The 22,977-nt window shown below is 48.4% G+C and overlaps 5 protein-coding genes across 5 annotated transcripts; 4 read left to right on the plus strand and 1 right to left on the minus strand.

Moving 5' to 3' along the window:
- Nucleotides 1-1,462, plus strand: EJ05DRAFT_163078 (uncharacterized protein). The gene is made up of 2 exons (XM_033739434.1): nt 1-439; nt 502-1,462. The coding sequence occupies exons 1-2, from the start codon at nt 165-167 to the stop codon at nt 1,106-1,108; spliced, it is 882 nt and encodes a 293-aa protein (XP_033596494.1). The 5' UTR covers nt 1-164; the 3' UTR covers nt 1,109-1,462.
- Nucleotides 1,463-1,816: 354 nt separating this feature from the next.
- EJ05DRAFT_504640 (PLC-like phosphodiesterase) lies at nt 1,817-3,359 on the plus strand (the record flags this gene model as incomplete). The annotated part of the gene is made up of 4 exons (XM_033747598.1): nt 1,817-2,006; nt 2,070-2,963; nt 3,037-3,170; nt 3,228-3,359. The coding sequence occupies 4 exons, from the start codon at nt 1,817-1,819 to the stop codon at nt 3,357-3,359; spliced, it is 1,350 nt and encodes a 449-aa protein (XP_033596495.1).
- Nucleotides 3,360-8,593: 5,234 nt separating this feature from the next.
- On the plus strand, nt 8,594-10,337 carry EJ05DRAFT_541586 (3-ketosteroid reductase-like protein). The gene is made up of 2 exons (XM_033749671.1): nt 8,594-8,810; nt 8,881-10,337. Exons 1-2 carry the CDS (start codon nt 8,746-8,748, stop codon nt 10,187-10,189), a joined length of 1,374 nt encoding a protein of 457 aa, XP_033596496.1. The 5' UTR covers nt 8,594-8,745; the 3' UTR covers nt 10,190-10,337.
- A 329-nt stretch (nt 10,338-10,666) lies between these two features.
- On the plus strand, nt 10,667-11,530 carry EJ05DRAFT_163210 (uncharacterized protein). Its single transcript, XM_033739435.1, has one exon. The coding sequence runs from the start codon at nt 11,023-11,025 to the stop codon at nt 11,473-11,475; it is 453 nt and encodes a 150-aa protein (XP_033596497.1). The 5' UTR covers nt 10,667-11,022; the 3' UTR covers nt 11,476-11,530.
- A 1,099-nt stretch (nt 11,531-12,629) lies between these two features.
- Nucleotides 12,630-22,948, minus strand: EJ05DRAFT_457443 (vacuolar protein sorting-associated protein 13). Its single transcript, XM_033742526.1, has 2 exons — nt 16,091-22,948; nt 12,630-16,044 (listed from the first exon to the last, which is right to left on the minus strand). The coding sequence occupies exons 1-2, from the start codon at nt 22,576-22,578 to the stop codon at nt 12,825-12,827; spliced, it is 9,708 nt and encodes a 3,235-aa protein (XP_033596498.1). The 5' UTR covers nt 22,579-22,948; the 3' UTR covers nt 12,630-12,824.
- Nucleotides 22,949-22,977: the final 29 nt, after the last annotated feature.

The following is a 22,977-nucleotide window of genomic DNA, read 5'->3' on the forward strand; positions in this document are numbered from 1 at the left end:
CACCACGTACCGAGGCTTACATGCTCGAGCTCGCCCCAAGATCCTCCAGCACCCGCCAAAACTAGTCTCGAAGTAGGCTGGTCTGGGGACAACAGCTCTTTCGAAGCTTTTTATATACCACAATTATTTCTACGTTCGCAAACAACCCTCACCAGCACGATACCATGGCTCTCCAGACAATCCTAACCAAGCCCACCGTCGAGACCTACCTGTCACTGGCCGAGCATCAAGGCCAAACCCCTGGCACATTTTATGGGGGGAAGCCCGTCCTCTACCACCACTGCGCTGGAGCCGATATCCTCATCGCACACGACGAGCTCGAGTCCCACCCTGCAATCGTGAGTCTTGCCAAAGCCATTTCAAATGGTGCAGCTGCACACGGTGAGGCCGGGTCGGCGAAAGCAATAATTAGCGGTGTGGACGTCTGGGTCAATTCAGAGTATGTTATGACATATCACAGAGACCCATCTCAAGCCCCAAAGACTAACAAGCACACATCAGGAATCTCGCGCTCTTCTCTAATTCTTCAAAAAGTGGCGTGTCTATCCCGTACCCGGCCGTCGCTCTCCACGCCTTGCAGATTATCTCCGACAGCGCCACCCCAGATTCCGCAAGAGAAGCTCTACTCATGCACATCAGCCTAAATGACACCAGCATGGCCAATGCCGACGAAGACTACCAAATGCTCGAAATCAGTATCGTCCCGGCAGCCCCCTCCGACGACGTGTCTGCCGCAGCACCCGAAGCCCCCGCTCTCGACGCGCCGAGTACATCTGCGCGAGGAGGCAGCAACTCGCGCACGCCCGCACGCATCCTCTTCAACGCAGTCTCAGCCTGTGCTGATCTGCACCCCGACCCACAATCAGATGATGACGAAGAGGGAGAAGAGGAAGACACAGCCCCTGGGGCAAGCGGATGGATCACAGCCGAAAATGCTGACCAGTACTTCGATGAAGACGGACAATTCGTGGGCCAACAGATTCTCGGTCCCGGTGCCGGAACAGTTCGAGCAAGAGACGAGGATGGTCGAGATGCAGACGAGGCGGAAGTGCAAGATGGCGGTGAGGCATTCGCGGACGTCGATGCGAAATGGAGGAGGACAGACTGAACAGTACGAGTGGATTCATCTGTCTCCGGTGCATCATATTCCCGTAACAGAGGCCGAGTACCTACCACGAGCGATGCCATGCAACAGCAGTCCGTTCCACCCTGCCGTTTTCCGTATTTTGTTCACGGAGCTCGGCGGGAGTAGTAGAGACCACATGCACGACCGGCAGTACATCTGCAACTACCACCAAACGCAACATCGATCAAACCGACTTTGCGCAACGCGATGCATGTACTGTAGATGACGTACACACGTGGATCTATTTACACTCTACCTAGGCACCACGAGGATAATTAGTTTCACTAACTACGAATAGCTAGTTGAGTATTACTGAATGAGGGGTCTACCCTAAACAACCCCGCGCGGCACAGTTCAAGGTTCAAGGGGTCTCCGCAATACACGTTCTTGTATACTGATATCTAATATGCACGTCAAGGAACATCTTAAATTCCAATCGAGATCCGTCTCCTCCACAACATTGCTTGAACTCTATAATCCGTGCCCCAACACGAAAGCGTAACATATCGTAACCGGAGGATTATACCCACACAATAAATTTAAATAACCCTCCCTCCCCAACATTCATTGCTCTTGTTTTGAATCTCACATTCCAACCTCGACAACTGGTGTATAATATTATCTCTCTATTGCCTCGTTTCTTATTTTATTTCCTCGCAATCGCTCGTCTCACGACCCTGTATATCTACTATGGGTCTGCGCGAGTACACATACACGGCATGGCCTGTCAAGATCATCAACAAGACAAGTGCCAGAATCACATTCGACCGCGCTGAGGGATCAGACTGGCAGGCGAATGGTCGAGACATAGACGCCAACTGCGACAGCGGCGATGCATTTGTCTTCAAAGCTCCGAACAAAATATTGCAGAGACGCTGGGGTACGACGGCATCCCTCATACAACACATCCTTCTCTGAGCTAACAAATATGCCCCCTCAACAGGTTGGCTCGCATTCACATATCGCCCCAACGACAGCCGCAACGTAGTCGAGTTCCGCACCTATTGCTACTTTAAAGCCGACGACACAGTCACAGAGAGCGGCGCCTGCATCGCGCCTCACAGTGCCTTCGCGGACGACAACCCACTGCCTGCCCGCTCTTGCGGCCGCACAAGCACCATCGACGGGCCCGCTTCGCACGAGCTGTGCTTCGAGTTTACTGACAGCGACTTCCAGGCGCATGTGTTTGCGGGGCCAAACTGGATGGGGTCGTTCTGCGACGCGCACCCGGACGCAGCCCGCTGGTCGGTAGCGAAATGGCATCTACCCGGCTCCCACGACACGGCGACATATGGAAAAGGCACGTTCCCGACGAATGCGTTCCGGTGGAACTGGAACTGTCAGGCGAAGAATGTGCATGAGCAGTTGCTTGCCGGGGCGCGCTTCTTGGACCTGCGGTTTGGCATTGAGAGTGATGGACATTGGTGGCCGTGCCATGGCATTGCGTACAAGACGGGCGATAGACTGGAGCTGAGCAATGGTGTCAACGAGCAGGCGCCGTCAATCTTAGGCCAGATTTTGCAATTTACAGCCACAAGCACGATGGAGATTGTGATTATAAATTTTGCGGTCAATTCCGATCGTCAGAACGATACGTTCTGGCAGCCTGTTCTGGAGGCGTTCAAGGATATCGCGTTTCCTGTGCCGGGCGATTGGCCGACGTGTGAAGCGGCACGAAATAGCGGGAAGAAGCTAATCATATTTGGCGGGCAAGATCCTGAAAAGGTTTTTGGTGAAGGAGACCCAATGCGAGATTTGTACTCGAGATTGGTATGGCGGACGCGTGCACCGCTTTGGCTTGGATCGCCGTATACTGATCCTGACTGGCAAACGACTGGTAAGCTTCAGAGGTCACACGAGAAGTCAAACTGACGATCATCTCGATCCCAACAAACCGATCACCTACACAGAAAACTGGATGAATGGGAACAATGCAACACTCGAGAGAGCTGGGGTGTGGAATGCGCAGTGCCAACTGACACCCCCTGGGCTACCACCACCACCTCCCGATCCGGCCGGCTCACCTTCTCGGCTTGCTGCTATTGTAGGAGTCCTTTGAGTCTCCAATGTGATATACGAGTACCGCTAACATGTTCTGCAGATGAATCCCTGGATCAAGAACAATCTTTTGACGAGACCAGCCTGGATAGATAGGGCGAACATCATGATGGTGGATTTCGTTGCTGAAGATATCATGCTCCCAATCGCGAGCATCAATTTCAAAAAGGTCTGAGAACTTGTTCCAGCAAGCCTTGTCGTGGCGAGGCCTCGACATTAAATAATAGGGACTTTGACCGCACCATGAAAGAACGAAGTGTGGATTTCGACAGGATGTTTTGAGAGCACCTAACTTTCGCTAACATAGAGAAGAATCGTTGGCTCATTCTCAGTCCTCCATGTTTTCCCTTGCAACTAGATCCTTGAGGTAGCCTCAAACGCTCTTTCGCTGCGCATTCTCCTTGCAATCTCCATGCCTGAAAACTACTAGGTATACGGTCAGCTAGACCGTACGCCACACAAGCATATATCCCCCTGCCCTAAGTACGCACAGACCGTGCCATGGTGACACTCTCGCTGTTATACACACCGAACTCGGCCGACATTTCCTAGAAGTCTTGCATGTCATTCTGCCATTGAGATTCATTACTGTTCGTGGTTCGACAGCATATATGCTCAATCGATGCCATTTAGCTCCCGAGACTTCCATCAGTCTGTACAGTCCTGATGCATAAATTACAGTTCAATCACGCGTGCTAGTTCTCGGTCCTGGTCAGAGTCCAGTATGGAGTAGAACAGTATTCCTTTGGGTTGGTGGCTTGTCGTACCTGCAGACTATACAAGGTGCACAGCCGTGAATTTGAGGTCTCAAAAGGAGGGAATATGACGCAATGGAAAGCTCCTGCTCGCCAAATGGGTTGGAAAACATCGAAGAGAACTTTCCCATCTCATGACTCTATCCCTTGTGTGCCAGGACCTTGGACAGGGTGCTGTGGAATTTCTGGAAAGACCTGGGTCCAAAATTGGGTCTTAACCGTCCATACTTACACTTCCGTGCGCTACACTCGTCGCCGCGAGGGTGACGGACAGGGGTTGGCTATTGCGGCTATGTGAGTAATTCTACTCGTCGTCGCTTGTCACCGATGCAGTAAGTGGTGTGTTTAATATTTTTGACAGGGCATATATATATCCCTGCTACGCTACCCCGCTAGTTCAGCTCAGAGCCTCGATGGGCGTGGTGTGCGGTAGCCCGTAATGTTGTTTTGGGAGTGACAAATTGTGTAAAATGATGGAGTATAGCACCAACGGATCCATGAAGAAGAGCCAGGACGTCGATGGCCTTAGCGCAGAAAGTGCGAAACTGGAGGGATGCAGATGCGACGCCATTACTACGTCGAGCCACAAACTTACCGTCTCCATGGTTGAAGGGAGGACAGAATCCTGGCTTGTGTTAGCCATGTACACTTGCTGTGCCCCATCAGATGCTAGGACAGATTCTCGAAAGGAGATACTCTTCCTTCCTCTAAACGCATCCATTGCAAGACGGTTGAACAAAGTAAGCCTTTTGTGACACACGAATGTTATCGAGCTGGTGTGACAAGCATTTGGCGAAGAAGGGATTCGAGGAAACAACGAGCGCGTCGTTTCCAAGGCGGCAAACCCGAGTCAAAGTGCATCTATGCGAGTCAGTGGCGTCGCGCTTGGGATGGGAAACGTGGGAAACGATGTCTAGATAGGAAAAGACAATCTGCATGTCATTGTTAGCGCTCATTGGACTTCGATGGGTGGAATAATAGTACTTGCTAACATAGCAATAACAGAGCGATCTTATTACATGGCCGTGGGTCTAGGTCCACAACGCCATGGCGAGTAGGTCTGCGGGAATTCATGTGTCAGACATCAGATGAATCCTAATCCGTGGCCTCTGGTGGTAGAGGCCGTTCTACACGGCTCAAGAACCGGGCCTGCCGATAGTAAGGTGTATACTTATGGTTAGCTCCGCTTATATGATAGTATATCTCGAATAGTAATAGCTCAAGTATAATAGTATTTATTCTTTATATAGTATATTTATATTTATTAAAAAAATCTTATATCTAATAGATTATCTATGTTTAGTAATTCTATTTATTACTATTTTTTATATATTACTACTATAAATAGAATAGAATATTAAAAAGTATAAAAGAAAGTATCTCTTAAATACTATTATTTATAATAATTAGTATTATAGTAAATATATATAAAATAGTTACTCTAGATATTATATAAATATAAACTCTATTATCTATAGATATTCTTAAATTATAAATAACTCTATTTTATAAGTATTATAAGTAGCTTATTTATATTCTAATTCTACTAGTATAGTTAACTAATATACTTTTATAACTAGAATTAATATAGATATCTCTAGAATTATAGAAAGATACTAAGCTAATTAATATCTAATACTTAGCTTATATAACTACTCTTTATTATGTAAAATTCCTATGATAAAAATAGCTTTGACTTCTCCTTGTTCTAACCAGAGCGAGCCTACTGTATTTAAGGGAACTGATCCGAGTGAATACGACAGGGTTCTGAATCCGGAAGAGGCTGGGGGCTCATGGAAAAACACTGTCAAAGCGTGGGTAAATATAACTAACGAACAAGCGCAGATGGAGTTGAAGTAGTATGTATGTACCTAGGAACAAGGGAGGGAGACGTCAATGGCGCGCGGGAGCATAAGTGGACTGGGACCTGCCTTCCCGGATCTGCCAAGCTATTTCCGGCTTGCGTTCCTTCCCTGACCATTGGCTTAGACAGACGCCCTCTGCTCCGGAGCACACTGCCATCTGCAGCCTGTCTTATCCTGTCTTGTCCGCCGACTCACCCCCGCTCCTTGTTTTATTTGCTCTTACGAACAGAGTACTTGCAACTCATGCAGTCAGTGTACAAGCTTTACTGGTCTCGTTCCTACAGGCTACCTGTCGTAGGGCTCTTCTGGGCACCGTGTCGTCGGGCCGAAGGAGGGGGGGGGAGGGGGGCTAATAAGCTTTCAGAATCCACTGGACCCGCAGAAATATGCATGTACAGGTGTGAGCGGAGATGTTGATGCTGATATGTATCAGCTTTGTATATGAGTACGAGTGTCGACACCTTCTTCCATGGCTGGTCATGTTTCAGCAGTCTGTGTGTTCTCAGGGCTATTAGTCTCTTGGAGACACCAGGGCGATCGTAGCGCTACTTGTTGATTTCGAGGCAGCGAGTCATCCTGGCTAGGCCCGAGCCGGCCGGTTTGCGTGCTCCAAACCGTACTAAAACGGCATCAGAATAGCGTCTTGGTGGTCCAACCATAGATCTGTACTGCCCGACGGGGAAGGTTGTCCACCCGCGTAGTCGGCCGTCCCCTGCTCAGCGCACTTGTGCGTGTCTCATGCGGCAGTTGAAGGATCCAAGTAGTTGAAGGAAAAGCTGGTGATACATTTACACCATCCCGACTGTCTGGTCAGCCCTGGGCTTTCTTTCGAGGTCCAGGGGAGGTGAGCAAGCCCAGGCTTCGTACATATTTGTGCGGACTTGCTGTCTCTCTTGTTTAAAATTATTGCTCTTCGACAGTCCATCTCCTACTCAATCTTTCTGTCATCACTCATTGTACAAAGCTGAACATACGAACTATCATCATCTAGTGATTACCCCATCATCATGTGTGATTATACACAAGTCCATTACAAGTGTCAACATCTGCGGTATATAGTTCGCGCCTGGTGTACACGATATCAAGAGACCCACGTAAGATGTCCGGTAAACGTGGTGGCTGTGTAAGTACAAGCACGCCATATATGACTTCATGACAGCTAATGACTTTCCAGAGAACATCGACTCACTGAAAATTGTGGTGAGTGGAGATCAATCCCCTGCTTTTGTCTTGGCGCGATCTGTCGACAACTAAAAAGACTAAATTTCGAACCACAGGCGACTGCCGAGGCACGACGACATCAACACATCTGCGTTCTGGACGACTCTCGATATGACTGACCCATAAGCATCGGAGCGGTGAAGTCACGGTTCAAAGGCGCCGGCGGAAAACTTCTTGTCAGCTCTATAGAAGGCGTTGTAAGCATGTGTATGTGGTTGATCTGGCTCTGTTTGTTGAGCGAACAAAGAGAATGGCGTTGGTCATGGCGTTCAAAAGCATCATTATTCACCAAACGTTAGATTTAGTATGAGGGCTGGGTTGAACATTGGCTTGGTAACATATCGAGACTCGACGAACTGGCGGCACTAGGACAAGTACAAACTAGTGCCAGTGGTACTACTAGGTCAAGTGTTGATAGAGTACATGCTGGCTGAAGCTCGGACAGCTAATCACATACAGTATCTGCATACTAGTGTACTGTATATTGGATTGAGTATGATGATGAGTGACAATATTGAGAATGAGCTGCAACTCGGCATGTCTAGCAACAAGATTAATCTCCCCGTCTTCCCATGCGGTTTTGGCCTCGGGACAGGTTCATGGATGTTCCCATGCGTACTGCAAGCTCAACGGCAAATCCCTACGACTATAGTCACTATCTGAACTACACAACGCTTGCCAACCCCCTAGGGTAAGAATTCGTTAGACTTGGATGTCCCTAGGGAAATGACGCAGTGCGCAGAGACAGCTGTTATTAGTTTACAAGCACGGCATTTAGCTATGCCAAAAGGCGCGTGTTTCAAAGAATGTCTTTCGATCTGGGTACTGTTACTGTTCCGTGGACCGAGCCGCATGGTTGGGATATCGGTGTCCCTTTGTTCCGCTTGTGTCGCGTGAGACGCTCCATAGAGAGCGGAACCGCTGTTACAGGCATACACCAGGTGAGGGACTAGGTTTGCTTGTGATACCTATCAGCCCCTTCCCCGAGGAATCGGAACCCAAAGACCTCGAAGAAATGTAGGAAGCTCATTTCGGCTCATCTCTGCCAAGGTCTCCAAGGTGAGGGAACAAGGCCAGGCCCATGAAAGTGGCTCATATGAAGACCCATCTCTAAAATCTCATCTACAGTGTATCGTAAACTAAAGAGAGGGGTTTGATTGTAGTCCTAAGCAGCATCGATACATATGCTCAGAATTCTCATGTACGTGCATGAGAGAAGAGGCTGTTCTTCAGGTATGTGATCATCCATTTGTCATGGACAGACAGGTCAAGAGAAGTTCACAACCAATCCTGGAAGCAACGATGTACAAGAAGCGCGTATATACAGACGTATGTTGGGGTGTCTTCTTGGCCCCTGAGAACGAACACTTCAGGCCGCTTTATGCCCTGTTTAAGTACTATTCTTGGTAAGACTTGGAGCGGGAACCATCCCTTGTCATGCAAAGTGCACATCCTGTTCCTGTCGTCTGATAGAGTACTGCATCAGATGGCGCAACCGCGGAAGGATTATATCCCCGCGATGGCGCGCAATGGAAAGGGACCGGGCAGGATTCTTGAGTGCATTCGGGGACATTTTGATTTGTTTCTTTCCTTTTGGAATCCCGAAAGTCACATGATACATGCCGTGGACTCCGATATCGTACTACATACTACACGCACGCAAATAATCACCATTGACCCTGGCCCAGACACCTTTCACGTCCGACCTGTACGCTGAAACATGAGTCGCGACACCAGCACAACAGCTCTCGATACATACGCCGTCCTTGTGACCGGAGCCAACAGGTAAGTTACGCCTTCAGTGCAGTCACCGCAAGAACCACAGTCGACGACTCGGACAAGCTGACGTCTACAGTGGAGTTGGCTTCGCCATCTGCTGCCGCCTCATTGATGAATACCTACAAAGAAACCTCCCCCATCTTGTAGCGACGAGATTCGTCCTCATAGTCACGACCCGCAACCAGCGCAAAGGCAGCGACACCTCCCAGAAGCTTCGTCAACACATTAACAATTTATGTGCGAAAGAAGAGAGACGATTCCCTGGCATCACGGAATTATGGCAACCAAGGGTCGAGGTTAGGGCAGAAATTCTGGACCTGACTTCAATTGTGTCCGTACAAGGCCTAGCTGAGAAAATGCTATCAGACAGAAGTACTACTGGCCTGCAAAAGTTAGATGCAATAATATGTAATGCTGGGATCGGTGGTTGGACTGGTGTCAATTACCCCAAGGCCATATGGAACATACTGACCAATTGGGTGGACTCTGTCTCTTACCCTTCTTTCAAGACTGCTGGAATTGGATGGGTTACCCGATCACAGGTTGTCTCGGAAGAGTCTCGGGGACAAAAGTCATCTCCATTGAAGGTTGATACTGAACCTCCCCTTGGCGAAGTCTTCTGTGCAAACGTGTTCGGTCATTACTTGCTTGGCTATTACCTCGGACCTCTTCTGTCGACGCCATCTAGACATCATCCGGCTCGAATCATCTGGATGTCAAGTCTGGAAGCATATGCTGATCAATTCCACCTTGAAGACTTCCAAGGTCTGAAAACGAAGTGGGCTTACGAATCATCTAAAAGATTGACAGATGTCTTGGCGCTCACGTCCGAAATGCCATCTGTTTCTCGCTGGATTGATAGCTACACAAGCTCGCCTAACGCTTCACAGACAATGTCTAAAGCTGATTCACGAACCACGCGGCCATGTCTTGTTCGTCCTAAGCAGTACCTCGCTCACCCAGGAATATGCGCGACTGGTATTCTGCCAGTGCCTTGGTGGCTCGAATGGGCCATGACACTGGCACTCCACGCCGCACGCTGGATGGGCTCTCCGTGGCATCCAGTCGTTGCCTATCTCGGAGCCGTTGCTCCTGTCTGGCTAGCTATGGCATCTGCCACCAGCCTTGAGGCTATGGAGGAGACAGAAGGGAAAGGCAAATGGGGCAGTGGAACAGACCCAAATGGTAGCGAATGTGTACGGCGCATGTGGGTTCATGGCTGGGGCTGGGGTGGCAAAGAACAGGAAAAGGTGCTGCCAGGGAGACGTAAGGGTACCGAATATGCCACGGCGCAAGACAGAGAGGCTTTTGAAGAACTAGGCATCGCATGCTGGAAAGAGATGGAGGCATTGCGACAAGAGTGGCACCGGCTTTTGTTCGAATGACTATTCCAAAGAACGCCGAGAATGTTGTACAGCACCTTTTTTTAATCTGCTTTGCTGTGATACCCAATCTATCGAGCCTACATCAATGTTCAGTGTTATATTCAAGGTAGAAATTAGAGACAATGGCAAGCGATTCTTCAAAGGGGAGAATAAATATCCACAGTCTAGAGGGTGACCTTGCATGTTGTGTGATCATACCAACATACTGACTGGGGCTTATATGCAGATGGAGGCGTTGATCAGGCTGATCATCCTTCTCACCCGCAGCCGTTGAAGCCCACGTGCTGACATTTTCTGAAAAAATGAGCCCCATGACTTTGTAGGTTCGTTGAGTATTCAGTCCGGCACATTATGAATGACAAAGACACCTGAGTCACTGTATCATGGCTCTTAACTTTATGGTCACCCTGCCAGGACTCTGAGTTTCAGACATCTGTCGATGTCGCGCTATTAAGTTTTTTTTTCAGCATACAGGGTAGAAGGACCGCAAAGCTCGAGGCCGGGTTGCTAACAATAATGACATTCAGGACCATATCGTCCATGCCCGAAACGGCATTCCGTTTCCGAAATGGGCCTGGAAAGGGCTGGAACCGACGGCGACAGGGCTATACTGACGTGCAGCTGCAGATCCATCCCGGCGGCCTTTTTACTACGATCCCTCTACTCCTGGAACCCAGGACACGTACGTATTTGCAGACATTTTGTCCTTTCGTAGTGGTCGTATCATCGTCTCCAACGCCATACTGCAATCCATGCGTCTCACACCACGTCAGTAGAGAAGCATCAACATCAACGTTCGAGGCAAAATATTACAGCCACGGCCCTGGTCGCCTATGCAGTATACTACTATGTATGTACTATGTAATGTACCATCACGCCATGCAGCATGCCGTCTGGCGCTCCACGGAGTCCACGCCCATCGTATGGGCGAAAGTGCCGTGACTGCAGGGGAACCCATGCCGGAAGAGTACGCCGGAGCTCCCAACGCTCCCGAGACCTTGGATTTTTTTGGACGACACTTGCATGACACCAAAGAAGTTCCGATTGTCGATCAGACCCAGAGGAGCCACCCCTCCTCTGTCGTCCTCTTCGCCCGCTCAAATGTCGGTGTAAACGTCAACCATACGGCGGGCTGGAATTCGCAAGCTTACTTTTGTTGTCTTAGTTGGAGCCATGCGATCGGACTGGACTGGCCTTGGTGGAGTTGTGCTAATGTAGCTTGCAGACTCAACAACTCGCGTGTCGAAGCTACCTTGATAACCCTATTAGCCATGGATGGATCCTAATTCGCGACTCGGAAAACACGCCGGACCATACAGAGCACAACTATACACACTTGCCCATACACTTCAAACACTTCAAACACGGTACCTCAGACACAGTACACCATATATATACTAACACACAAACGCCATACAAAATACGCCGTACACAGTTTGCAAGGAATTGATATCTCCGGTGTGAGCGACATACACGAACACAATCATCGAGTTAAGACAGCAACTTGATACATCACCAATCCCTGCAGTCTCCACACAAGCCAAGCAATGTAAAATTACTAAAAACATACCTTCCCTGGCTTCGCCCACCCCGTCGATCGAGAGCTCCTTGAGAGCATTAGGATGATACGTACGTACTATGTACGCGTCCACCATGATCACAGACAAAGAAGTCGCTAATTTTAAACGCCGACGTCGCACAAGCGGGCCCCCACGCCTCCACCACCCCCTCTCTTTCTTACGCACATAACATACAATCCATACATACATGATGATAGACTTGATAGTACGCATATCTTCTCCACACATACCGTACCCTTTTCGGAATACGGAACACCCATTTCTGTGGATCTTGATGCGCGCCCTTTCCCCCCTCCCCCCTCTCCACTAAAAAGAAAATCCTCCTCCCCCACTTGATATTCACTTTGCATTGCGCTATGCATCACATCAACATGTCCTCCCATCTGACTACCACCACTACTAGTAGTAGTTACAAGACTCCATTTCGTTAATCTCATTCCACTTCTACGGTATTGTCGTCCCTCCATCTACCCTTGTCTTCCCCTCCGGCTTACCTACCTAACCGGTCCAGGACCTTACTTACTCCTCGCCGGGCTCAGCAAAGGACAGACACTAAAGACAGCGCTCGTACTCGGGACTCACTGGTGGGAACATAGACTTGTTTATCTTCCTTGTCGTTTTTAAGTGGGCGAGTCCAGCGCGCCGCGCCGTTCGCGCCGTTCCCAGTGAGACCCGCTCGAAATAAACCTCAGCTACGCTCGCGTGGGAGACAGTCACTATCTTCATTCGAGCTAGTCGAAGTAGGGCCTAGTGATAGAGAGACGACCTTACCGGATTGGGACAGGAGAAGATCGGGAGTGAGCAACTTTACGGGGGCGTTGTGAATAGTGATACGTTGACATGTGAGGTGCGACGTGCGAGGTTCACTAGACTATGGCGATTGAAGTGTATACATTTTGTCAAAACAAGTATGAATATAATAAGAAGATGGTGGTAGCAAGATAGTCATGACTTGCGGATAATAAGATATGACTTCACTCATATTTTGACAGCTAATCATCGCCTGCATAATTTCATTGCCAATAACTCTCCGTCTTCATGATCCCCGATCATGCTTATGATTTTGCGCTCCACTTCTCGTTAAACGCATTTACTGCTACGGCAACCTGTCCGTAGAACCAATTTCTACTTCCTTCGTCCTGGACCGGTATGAATGGCCCGTTCGTTCCCCCTTTCAACGATATGCTGATCCCCGTTCTTTCTTTGCTGATAGTAGCGACATCTTTGAGCGGCACATCCCATTCGGTCGTCAGCTTCTTTGTGCGGACTAGTAGGATGGTATTATATGTCAGCATGACAAGCATATCTGCATTGCCTGAAGGTCCACGACGAGCTGGTGACTGTGGCAACTGCGCTGACTGGCTTGGAGATAACGACGATCCGAGCTCAAGATGAGCGACATAATCTTCATTGAACCACTTGCCGTTGTCCAAGGTCTTCAGCCAGAACTGTCCAAGAGCTTCACGCTGAGAGTATGGACGGACAACCCCATCGCGCCCGATAAAGCGTGTGAGACGCACACGATCAAGACCTTCTTGATCAAAGACCGTCGTTGTGTTCCGTACGCCTTCGGCCATGTTGCTAGCAAGGTCAAAAGCACCGATAGCAGGTTTCGTCGCTAGGCCGAGCACACCTTTCCCTACACCTTTCATGAAGCCGGCTACGCCCTCCTTCTCTGCTCCCTGAATAGGGTGTCGAGCTAAGCCACCAATACCAGATGCAAGCGATGACGCAAAGGCATTTCCTCCGGAGGTGATTCCGTAAAGGGCATGCTTTGGTCGGTTGCGTGAACGGCTCATGCGACGCTGGTCTTGGAATTCCTTGTCCATAGACGCGGCGCTGAGACCCTTGGAAATTGATCCTGTGAACTTGGCCATACTGTCCGAGAACCCAAATACACTCTTCTTCACGAAGCTACTTGCTCCCTTAGCAATACCAATACCAAGCTCTTGCGGCCTATCAGTCATAACTAGTCCCTGATATGGTTCGTAAAAGATGTCCGCCACACCCGATGAGATATTGTTGAACAAGCCGACAGGGTTACCGAGGAAGTCGGCGGATCCCAGGACAATATGAACTTGTCGCAGTGATTCTTGTACGTAATGCGACCGGACATTCGAGATCAGCGCCGTCATCGATACGCGAGCATTTTCGAGCATGAGTGCGTTGTAGCGTACCGGTGCATCGTTGACATTACCAATAGACATCGTCAATACATTGACTGCGAACATGAAAGGGTTGGACGATGTTGCAGTGTCCTCAGCATTGATGCGCTCCGTTCTTACAAACGACAAGTCGAATTGCATGGGTTGAAGGTGAAGTAGTTCGAAGTAGACATCCTGTCCCGACTGTTCTTGTTGGGGTTCAGGCAATTCTAGCCGCTCATCACAAAGCTTGCCTTGTTTCTCTTCTGACCACGAGGCTCCTGGGATCTTAGTGAAATCGAGGAGGGCAAAGATAAAGTCCTCGTCAATCTCCAAGGTCATTTGCTGAAGGAGGATGGTGAAGTACTTAATGTATATCACGCCATATGAATCATCCTTGACTCTGGAGAGCGTCGCGTGCAGAATTGGATGCGCCTCCATTTCTCGACCGGTCTTGGGTACAACACTAGGATAGAAGAGGATTGGAAAGATTCCACCATAGAGTTGATTGTCAATCTGCATCCACTTGATTGTGAGACCTAAAGTCTGAAAAAGTGCCGATTCCGAGTATTTGAGCTCGATGTCCCGAAGAGTAAGATAGACAAGCTCGCGCAGCTGAGCATTGACCAAAGACACGCCGATACCTGCGAGTCGCAAAGTGGCTTTGAAGGTCACATCTGTGTCCTGCTCCTTGACTTCGAAGCCTGAAGTTGTCGATTGAGAAGCAGATGCGCTCTTCTGTTTGTACAAACTCTTTGAAGGCTTATAAGTGGACAGGATGAGCGTCTGGGTTGGGCCGTCGGCAATTACGTTGAGATCAATGACTTTCTGTCTGTTGACCTCGGGTGTAGGAGGTAGCCTCATTGGTATCAGGTTACCAATCTCAGCGAGTCTGACGTGCCTTTCCCTTCCATTAGCAGTGAGGATTATCTCTTTGTTCTTCGCTGCAGGATGATCCCAAGCGTATGGCATGACACTTCTAGGAGGAAGTCTGTACCGGATTGGTCGCCACCCGGAACCACGATCCTCCTCATCTTCATCAACATTTGGATTTGCTTGGTAGAATAAGAACTCTGTGTCACTCTCGTTCCGCATTGAGAAAGGCCAGTGCTTCGTCTCAATGCTCAGCTGTAAAAATATGGTCGCTCCTTCCATCAGAATGTCCACACGGACAAGTTGTTGACGTTTACCGTTTTTGGCTAGTTTGACGTGAACATTGCCAACATTAGCAATATCGAATGCTGAAGACCACTGATTGCTCACTCCTGGGAAGCATAGTGAGAGTTGTTGGCCTACACTCTGTCGCAGATATCTAAGGGGCTGGAGCTGACCAGATCTGAGTGTCATGATGTTTGAGGACCCAGGTTCTCGTATGCTGATATCCTCTTTCATGCGATTCTTCACGATAAAGCGAGGAGCAATTGTAACAACCTTGCATAGGTTATACTTTCCTTCGCCTTCTGCAACATTAATGCCTATGTGCATCTCGGAACAGCCATTGCCAGAAGTCAGCGACACATCGTATGCACTTCCGATGGCATCAAAGCTCTGTGGTTTGCTCCATTGAGAATCGCCAACCTTGAGCAAAGCACGATTCTTCTTGTCGTCCGTTGGAAAAGAGAACATGAACGGATGTGCTTTCTGTGCGTCTTCATCCTCTTCTTGAACAAATACTGCTTGTCCTGCAGCAGCCTTAGCTTGGCCCATGAATTGTTTGCTGCGAACATCCAGTTCAAGCCCAGTGCGATTTAGTATGACGTAAGGGCTGTAAATTGTGACTTTGAAGGCACCGCCGCTATCAGGAATCTTGTAGTAGTGAAGGCTGAGTCTTAGACTGAGGTCTTTGTCGTCCTTAACCTCGATTGTCTTTTCCCGCCTGAAATCGTCCTTCCCAGATGAGTTTATGACTGCAAACTTGCTTTGTTTAAATGGTGTGTCTTGCATATAAACGTTGATTAGCAAGAGGTGCGAGAGCTCTACTACATGGACGGGGCTAACACCGCCATTTCGGAGGAAGTTGGCCCAGTCTTTCTTCGTATTGTCATCGTAGATGCGGTATTTGAAATCGTATGGAAGTAGGTTCTGGACTTCTACGGGAGCATGTAGGCGAATTCGCATGTACGGATAAATACTGTTTCATGTCAGCTTCATCTTTCGATGAAAGTAGTGAAGCATACCTTGTGAGGGGGTCTCTTTTGTCGAATTGCGCATATGACTGGAAAAAGAATGGAGGGCTACTTTGATCAGAATCTCCTTTGCAAGTGATTGTCCTGTTGGGCCGCTTCAACGAGTCTTGCCAGAACAGTCTTTCGTTACTCCAAGCATATCCGAAACCTTGGTCAGGTCTTATTATGATACTATGCATATAAGCAGCGCCAACAGGGGCTGGCCTTGCATCGCCTGGCGCAATTTTCTCAATTTTGAGAATATGTCCTTCTTCGGGGTTGTAGATGCCGATCTCGATAGGGATCTGAGTGTTGTTCTCCACAAGGAGTGGCGATCTGAATGTAATGTATTTGACGTTGTCCGTTCCGAGCTTGACCTCTACCAAGAGGCGATGTTGCACACGATCTTTACGAGGTTTCAAATTATAAAGATTTTCACCTTCACGGCTAACTTGAATGCGCGTGACGCTGTCGAATCCACTACCTTCAAGCTTGACACCAAGTATACCCAGAGCCCCTTCTGGCGACAGTGTTTCTCTCGTAGTCGTAGGATCTTCAAAGCGCCAGGGTCTTTCTTCGCCATCGTCAAGCTTGGCTGCCGGGCCCTCCTCGTTGTCTTTGCTATCTGCCCACACATTGATGTCAAAACCAGTATAGTTTCTGATTCGGTATGGTGCATCCATGCCTCGGGGTTTCGAAAGGACATCTTCTTCTGTCGAAAGGAAATCCGCGGATTTGCTCGCAAGAGCTATAGTAGCCGTTGTGATAGACAGCTCCAGGGCTTTACGGGAGAACAGCTCCACGCCAAGCTTGTCAGGGCTCTGTTCCTTAGACATGTGGAAACCCACAGACCATGGCTCTATCAACGGTTCCCAGGCTGATTTTGAGAAGTTGTAGATATTAAAAAGCGTGTCAATATTGGTGTCCGCAGTCATAGCTGCAGACCAGTCTCGGACATCTACATTGAACTTGTGGACCCGCCAATCCAGCATTGGCAACTCATGCGCGTCGCCAATGAGGACAACTCGCAAGCCCTCGAACGAAACTTTCATTTCCTCGCGCTTCATTACCGTAGAAGCCTTCTGCTGTTTAGTGGTAATTGCAGAAACTCGGTCTGTCTTCTTGCCGGTCTTGATGGAAGTCGCAGATTTCCCTCTAGCATGCGTAGATGTTGCCTTCTTATGACTTGACTTCGATCTACTAGTAGAGTCATTGGCTTTGACTTGTTTCAAATTTTTCGGTCCATCATCCACCGTTTGTTGGTCCGGGGTCTGCATAGCAGAAGCACGATTGAATATCTGCATAGCCAGTAAAATGTCTCGCAGTGATAGTCGCAAAATGAGAGGTTCGACATCGACGTGAATACTCGTGAGCGAAGAATCCTCCCCTTGCGAACGCATATCTAGGGAGGTCGTAACACTAAAATCATCGAGGATCCTAAGCCTTGTGGAGTCGAATTTGTCCATGCGACATAAGAACATACCAACCTTTTCAACCTGAAGAGTGGTAGAGTTCTGTTTCGAGACCAATACTTGCTTAGTGCCCAGTACGATAGCCTCGGAATTGTTGATCGCCGGATTAGCAAGGAGGATGATCTGCGCATCCACTAAGTTGACACGGAAAGAGATAGTCATTCCGTCTGGTTCTTTTTCGTCTCGGGTCTCCGCTTTGCCGTCTTTCTTGATGGAGGAGAGGGCGCCCGACTGTACGCTGACGGTACTCTCACTTTCTATATCCTCATCCTGGTCCTCAATGTGGAGGATATCGTCCGTCATCAAGCCTGCGCTCACAAAGCCCTGAAGAGCAAAGAGATAGTCAAGAGCGAGAATGACACGAGGACTATCGATCGTCAAAATTGCTATGAGATGTTTGTCCTCATTCCCTGAAATGGACAAGCTGGCCATGAACTGTTGCTTCACTTCTGTGTTGGTCAAAGACATAATCTTACGGAATTTATTCGTTGTCTGAGAGCGACTGTCGCGGATCGAGAAAGACTGGATCAGGAGTTCAGCCTCCAGGGAACCATCACTCATCATCCGCGTCTTGATGTTCGTGTCACTGAGCGAGAACTTAGAAAGACTGGCACTCTCGAGATCGCCCACAGGCTCTACCGTCCTGGCTTGTATAAGCTCTAAACCAACGGCACCAATCTTGAAAATAAGATCAAGCTTTGCCCATTTGTCTTCCTCGCTCTTGCCTAATTCAGATACCTGTTTCGTTGTAATGTTTTTAGACTTCGGTGTGGTCTCTTCATATTCTGCGATTCGACGCGAAGGGCGCAACGCGGATTCTTCCAGCTCGTCCATAGCCTGACCTTCCAGCTCTTCTGCTGGCTCTGTAGCGAAAGCTTCTGGGATAGACCTCGAGAGCTCGAGAGCAAGTTTCAATTGTTCTTGAGTGAGACGCAAATTAATATCAGACATATTTCCTTCAATCTCCACATCTGGGCGCTTGTATCCTTGTTTATGCTCAACCAATGTGATATTAAAGTCAAGATTCACTTTGTCAATGAGCTCAAGTTCTTCCACTTGATCATTGTCGTAGTGCAAATTCGACGTCAGCTTAATGTTGCGCACGCCAGCTGTCAACTTGTTCGCAAAGTCGGACATCTTTGAGTCGTCTAGAGGGACAAATTTATTGTTTGCATATATCTCACCAAGGTTCGCCGTCAATGTATCTCTTTCAGGTTTCTCAGTGATGACCATACGTGGAAAGACGACGATAGGCGTTCGGATTATAATATCGAAGTGCATCTTACCAGCACTTTCTTGAATCTGGTTTGCCTGATTTGCCGCAGCCTGGCGTGCTGCATTAAAGATGGCTTGCATCTTGCCGAATTTGACACCGAACTCCATAATTTTTCGGAAAGGCTCTGTCAAGAAGTTAACCTTTAATGAGCCGGACCTTAGATATATTGACGAGTCATAACCAGGGTAGTTGTCCGTGTTTGCATCGAACGTCTCGTATGAGAAGTCAGCGAGCTCTTTGCCCTGAATCGTAACCAGCTGGCGTAGTGACGACTGTTCAGAAACCCCCTGATTGACATCGTCAATCAGCGAAAGGTTGCCAAGCTTAGCATCGACGCGCATAGCTTTTCCTGCCAGGAAGACTCCAACATCCGCAGCATTGAGACTGAGTGTAGCTAGCCGAATGCCGTCATTATTCAGTATCAATGCTATTCTCTTGAGTCTAGCTTTGATGCGGATCTTGTCAGGTTCTTGTGATTCAGGTCCCTTCTTGTCTTCCTTCATTGGGCCGTCTGGCGAGTCCTCCACAGATTTGTCCTGAGCTACGAGACTGGAGTTCGTGAACGTGACAAGGACAAAGTCTAAGAGAGTCAAGAGCGTTTTTCGAGTTACAATTAGATTGATCGTCGATACCATGACGTCTAGATTCATTGCCACACCCTGGTATAACTCATTAAATTCTGGTGAGTCTTCGTTGACTCTAATGAACTTTAGCTGAAACAGATCCTTTTGGAGGGCCGTATCAGTATCCTCTGAGGAAATGAGATTTCTAAACTCAGGCAACGGGTTTTCTTCGACATGATCCTGTACCGCAAGAGTCTTAAGACTAACTTCTGCGACCATACTGAACTCTTCTTGGTAGAAGTCTAAGTTAAAGCCTTGCGCAACTAGTTCCACGAGAAGCTCGTCAGGCTTCTTACCGTCAGGGTCGGATCGATAGAGAGAACCTTGTAACTTGTCGACAGTGAATTTGAATTCAAAGTTACGTTGATGAATGTTTCTTTCCGGAGCAGCCTTCTTGTCTGAAGCATCTTGAAAATCATCCTGCTCAGATTCGCTTCCTTCTTCACCGACTAGAATCTCCTTTCTCTGCGAGGTCTTGGTGAAAGACTTTGCACGAGTCCTACCTACCGATGACCCGTTGCGTTCTCTAATTTCAATCAGAGGATCAAGGTTCGATGGTCCTGTGGTCTCGTTCTGCAACTGCTTAACATTTTCATTCTCGTCGAACCTAGGAATTGCAACATCAATGAGGCGCATCAAGCTTTTGTACTTTGAATCCGAGACTGAGGCATGGAGAACCGGTAGATTACCGGAGATGCGAAATTTAGTCAAGTCCGCTGCCCTTTGGATGATGCAGGTCTCGATTGTGAAATCCATATTAATACGGTCAACGAGGTGTAGACTCTTTGAAGTTGATTTTTCATCAAGTTGTGACTTTGTTTCCTCAATCGAGGTGCCGATCAGAACCTGAGTTGATTCAAGCTTCAGTATGAACTTGTCGTACATAAGACCTTCAAGTTGTTTGAAGTCTGCCTCCGTATACTGCTTGCTATGTTTGTTCTGAATATCTCGAATGGTCGATTTATCGACGAGGTCGCTACTGACGCTCACATGACCTGCATCTATGATTAGACAGATAGTACTGCTGTCCGTCACCGAGTCTGGTATGATAATAAGAGGAGCTTGTAGATCGAGCTGCGTGTTGATAGTCTTATGTTCTTCAAGAGCAAACTCTAATCCGGCACGAGTCTGCTGCCGAATGCCTTCCACGGTAGCACCCGCGGTCTCCATTAGAGCACCAATCGACTCCATGTGACGCTCAGGGGGTTTGAAGAATTTGGCGACTTCGGCGATGAATTTAGGATTGTAGACAATCTCCATGCCCTTTAATCTCACGTTTAGCGCAGTATCGGCGCTTCCGTCTAGCGGGTTCTTCTCGAATGCAACTTGGAAGAACGGATCGCCGTCCTCAGCTCTGTCGTCTTCATCATGATCTCCCTTCAATCGTGGTTCCGTCTCATCATCGTTCAATTCTCGAATCCGATCCTCATCAGCGACAGGAGCGACACCTTTGACGATGATTATCTGCTCAAACAGACTTCCATCAGTCGTACCGTCGTATAAGCGCATACCATCAAGGCTCAATTCTATCAACATAGAATCCGTGCGCTGTAATGCTTTTGTGCTGAAATTATCAAATAAGAGTCGTAGTATGTTGTTGGGCTTGCCACATCTACCATGTGGATCCCGTCTAAGAGTGAAACTTCCTGTCCGCAAACTCATCTCGACTTGCATTTTCACGTATTCTCTCGGCATATCAATAGCGTCCGACAGCTGCTGCTGTTCATCCCAATCAATCGCATCGTACAGCTTTTTGCGATCCTCTTCTGTGATATCTGTCTCTTCCTCTTGATTCTGTGGTTTACTACCCCATATCCACGCACCCCAGGACTGGGTTTCCTTATGTTTGGGCACACCGATATTCTCTTTGCGAAGCTGGTTCCGGGCTAGCGAGCGCCAGAACCGGAGGTCTTCATAAGATAACTTGCGTTCAAGTGCATCCATTTCCTTTGCTTCATCGGGTGTGAGCTTCTCCTCCTTCTTTTTCTTTTTGAAAAGGGCAATATAGCGGAGTCGGTCATCTCTCCTTTCCCGGAAATAATCCCAAGACCACTTCCGGTTGCGGTCATGGATTTTGTCCAAGACAGCTTTTCCAGCGAATTGTAGCCATGCGAGTGGATCTTCTGCCGGTCTTGATTTGGGTTCAAACTTCTTGTACTCTTGATGTCTGATGAAGTAGTGAAAGAGCTCAACTAACATCAGCGCATCGCGGTATTGATCCTCGTCGATAATGAAACCGAGTTCGTCAAACAACAATCGCGCCTTTACTTTCGGCTTACCAGGCTTCCCAGTCTTATCTATCTCAAGTCCAGCACGACCGCTGACAGGCTTGAGGATAAATTGATGTTCTGCGAGATCTGGGCTGTCGCCTCGTACAATCATCTGTTTCGCCTTCTTGATAAATTCTTCTCTATCTAGCCCTTGCTCTTCATCTCTGATCTGCTCTCCTTTTCCAGTACCCATAAGAGATGCATCAGTATCCCAATATACCGCGAGGGAGCCCAATGTTGCAAGTTTATGAGACGAAGCTGAACTACCTTGAATGAACGTAGGTTTCCAGTCCCCATCAGTGCTGACAGCGCTAAATTCTTCAAGAGTGATACCGAGAGCGAATGCGTGGCCAGGATGAGATATTGCGTCTTCGTATCTGATGTGGATGTTCTTAACGCTGACTTGTAAATTGTCAACGATTGTGGTGACCAAGCTTGCAGTGAAGCTCTGGTTCTTCTTTTGCTCCTCTGCGCTCATGCCTTCCGTATTTCTCTCTTTCAGGAGTTCAGCAGAATCAAGCTTCTCCATCTTGACAGCATGTGCTCTGGTCTCTTCCTCTTCTGCATCGTATTCTGCATCCTCTTTTGGTGCTGCCAGTAGGAAAACATCCTCTATACTGACATGCACTGGGCTTCCTCTGAGATTCGACCAGGGTATTCGGAGTGTGAGTTGGCCAAGATGGCCTTGGACTACGTTGAGGGGTAGATGAAGTTGGTCGAGAGCTTCTCGTCGCAGTTCCAGATTTCGAAGCTTCACATCTCCAGACCATATTCCGACATTGAGTTGTTTAGGATCAAAATTCTTGACATACATGCCAAGAAACCTGTTTAGCAGGTTCGCGACTAGGCCCTCGAGCATGATGCAATGTGATGGCCGTGACCCAGGCGGGGGACTAGAGTTGGGTTGGTTCTATGAGTGCGCGTGAGGGTTAAGCACGGTCAACGTGATATAGGTGTCATAGTCGAGCTTCGGCAAGAAAGCTGTTGAGGGATCGCGAAGTTTGACAGGATATGGTGAGATGCAACACAGTCTGTCAACGCAAGGACAAAGCGGATATCACATAAAGTCTGCACGGAATGAGTGAAGAGAACGGATGAGTGCTGTCTGGTATGCTACGCGTGAGACTGCGTATCAAGCAGGTAGTAGGATGTATGCACGGAAGCCTGGTCATGAGAAGGTGCGATGTCTTTACCCGCAAAGGGAAAAGCTAGAGCTAGAGTTGATCGAGATCCCGCTCGGGCAGGCTGGCACCGTGCA

Source organism: Pseudovirgaria hyperparasitica, assembly GCF_010093815.1.
Source record: "Pseudovirgaria hyperparasitica strain CBS 121739 unplaced genomic scaffold EJ05scaffold_18, whole genome shotgun sequence".
NCBI lineage: Eukaryota > Fungi > Ascomycota > Dothideomycetes > Acrospermales > Acrospermaceae > Pseudovirgaria > Pseudovirgaria hyperparasitica.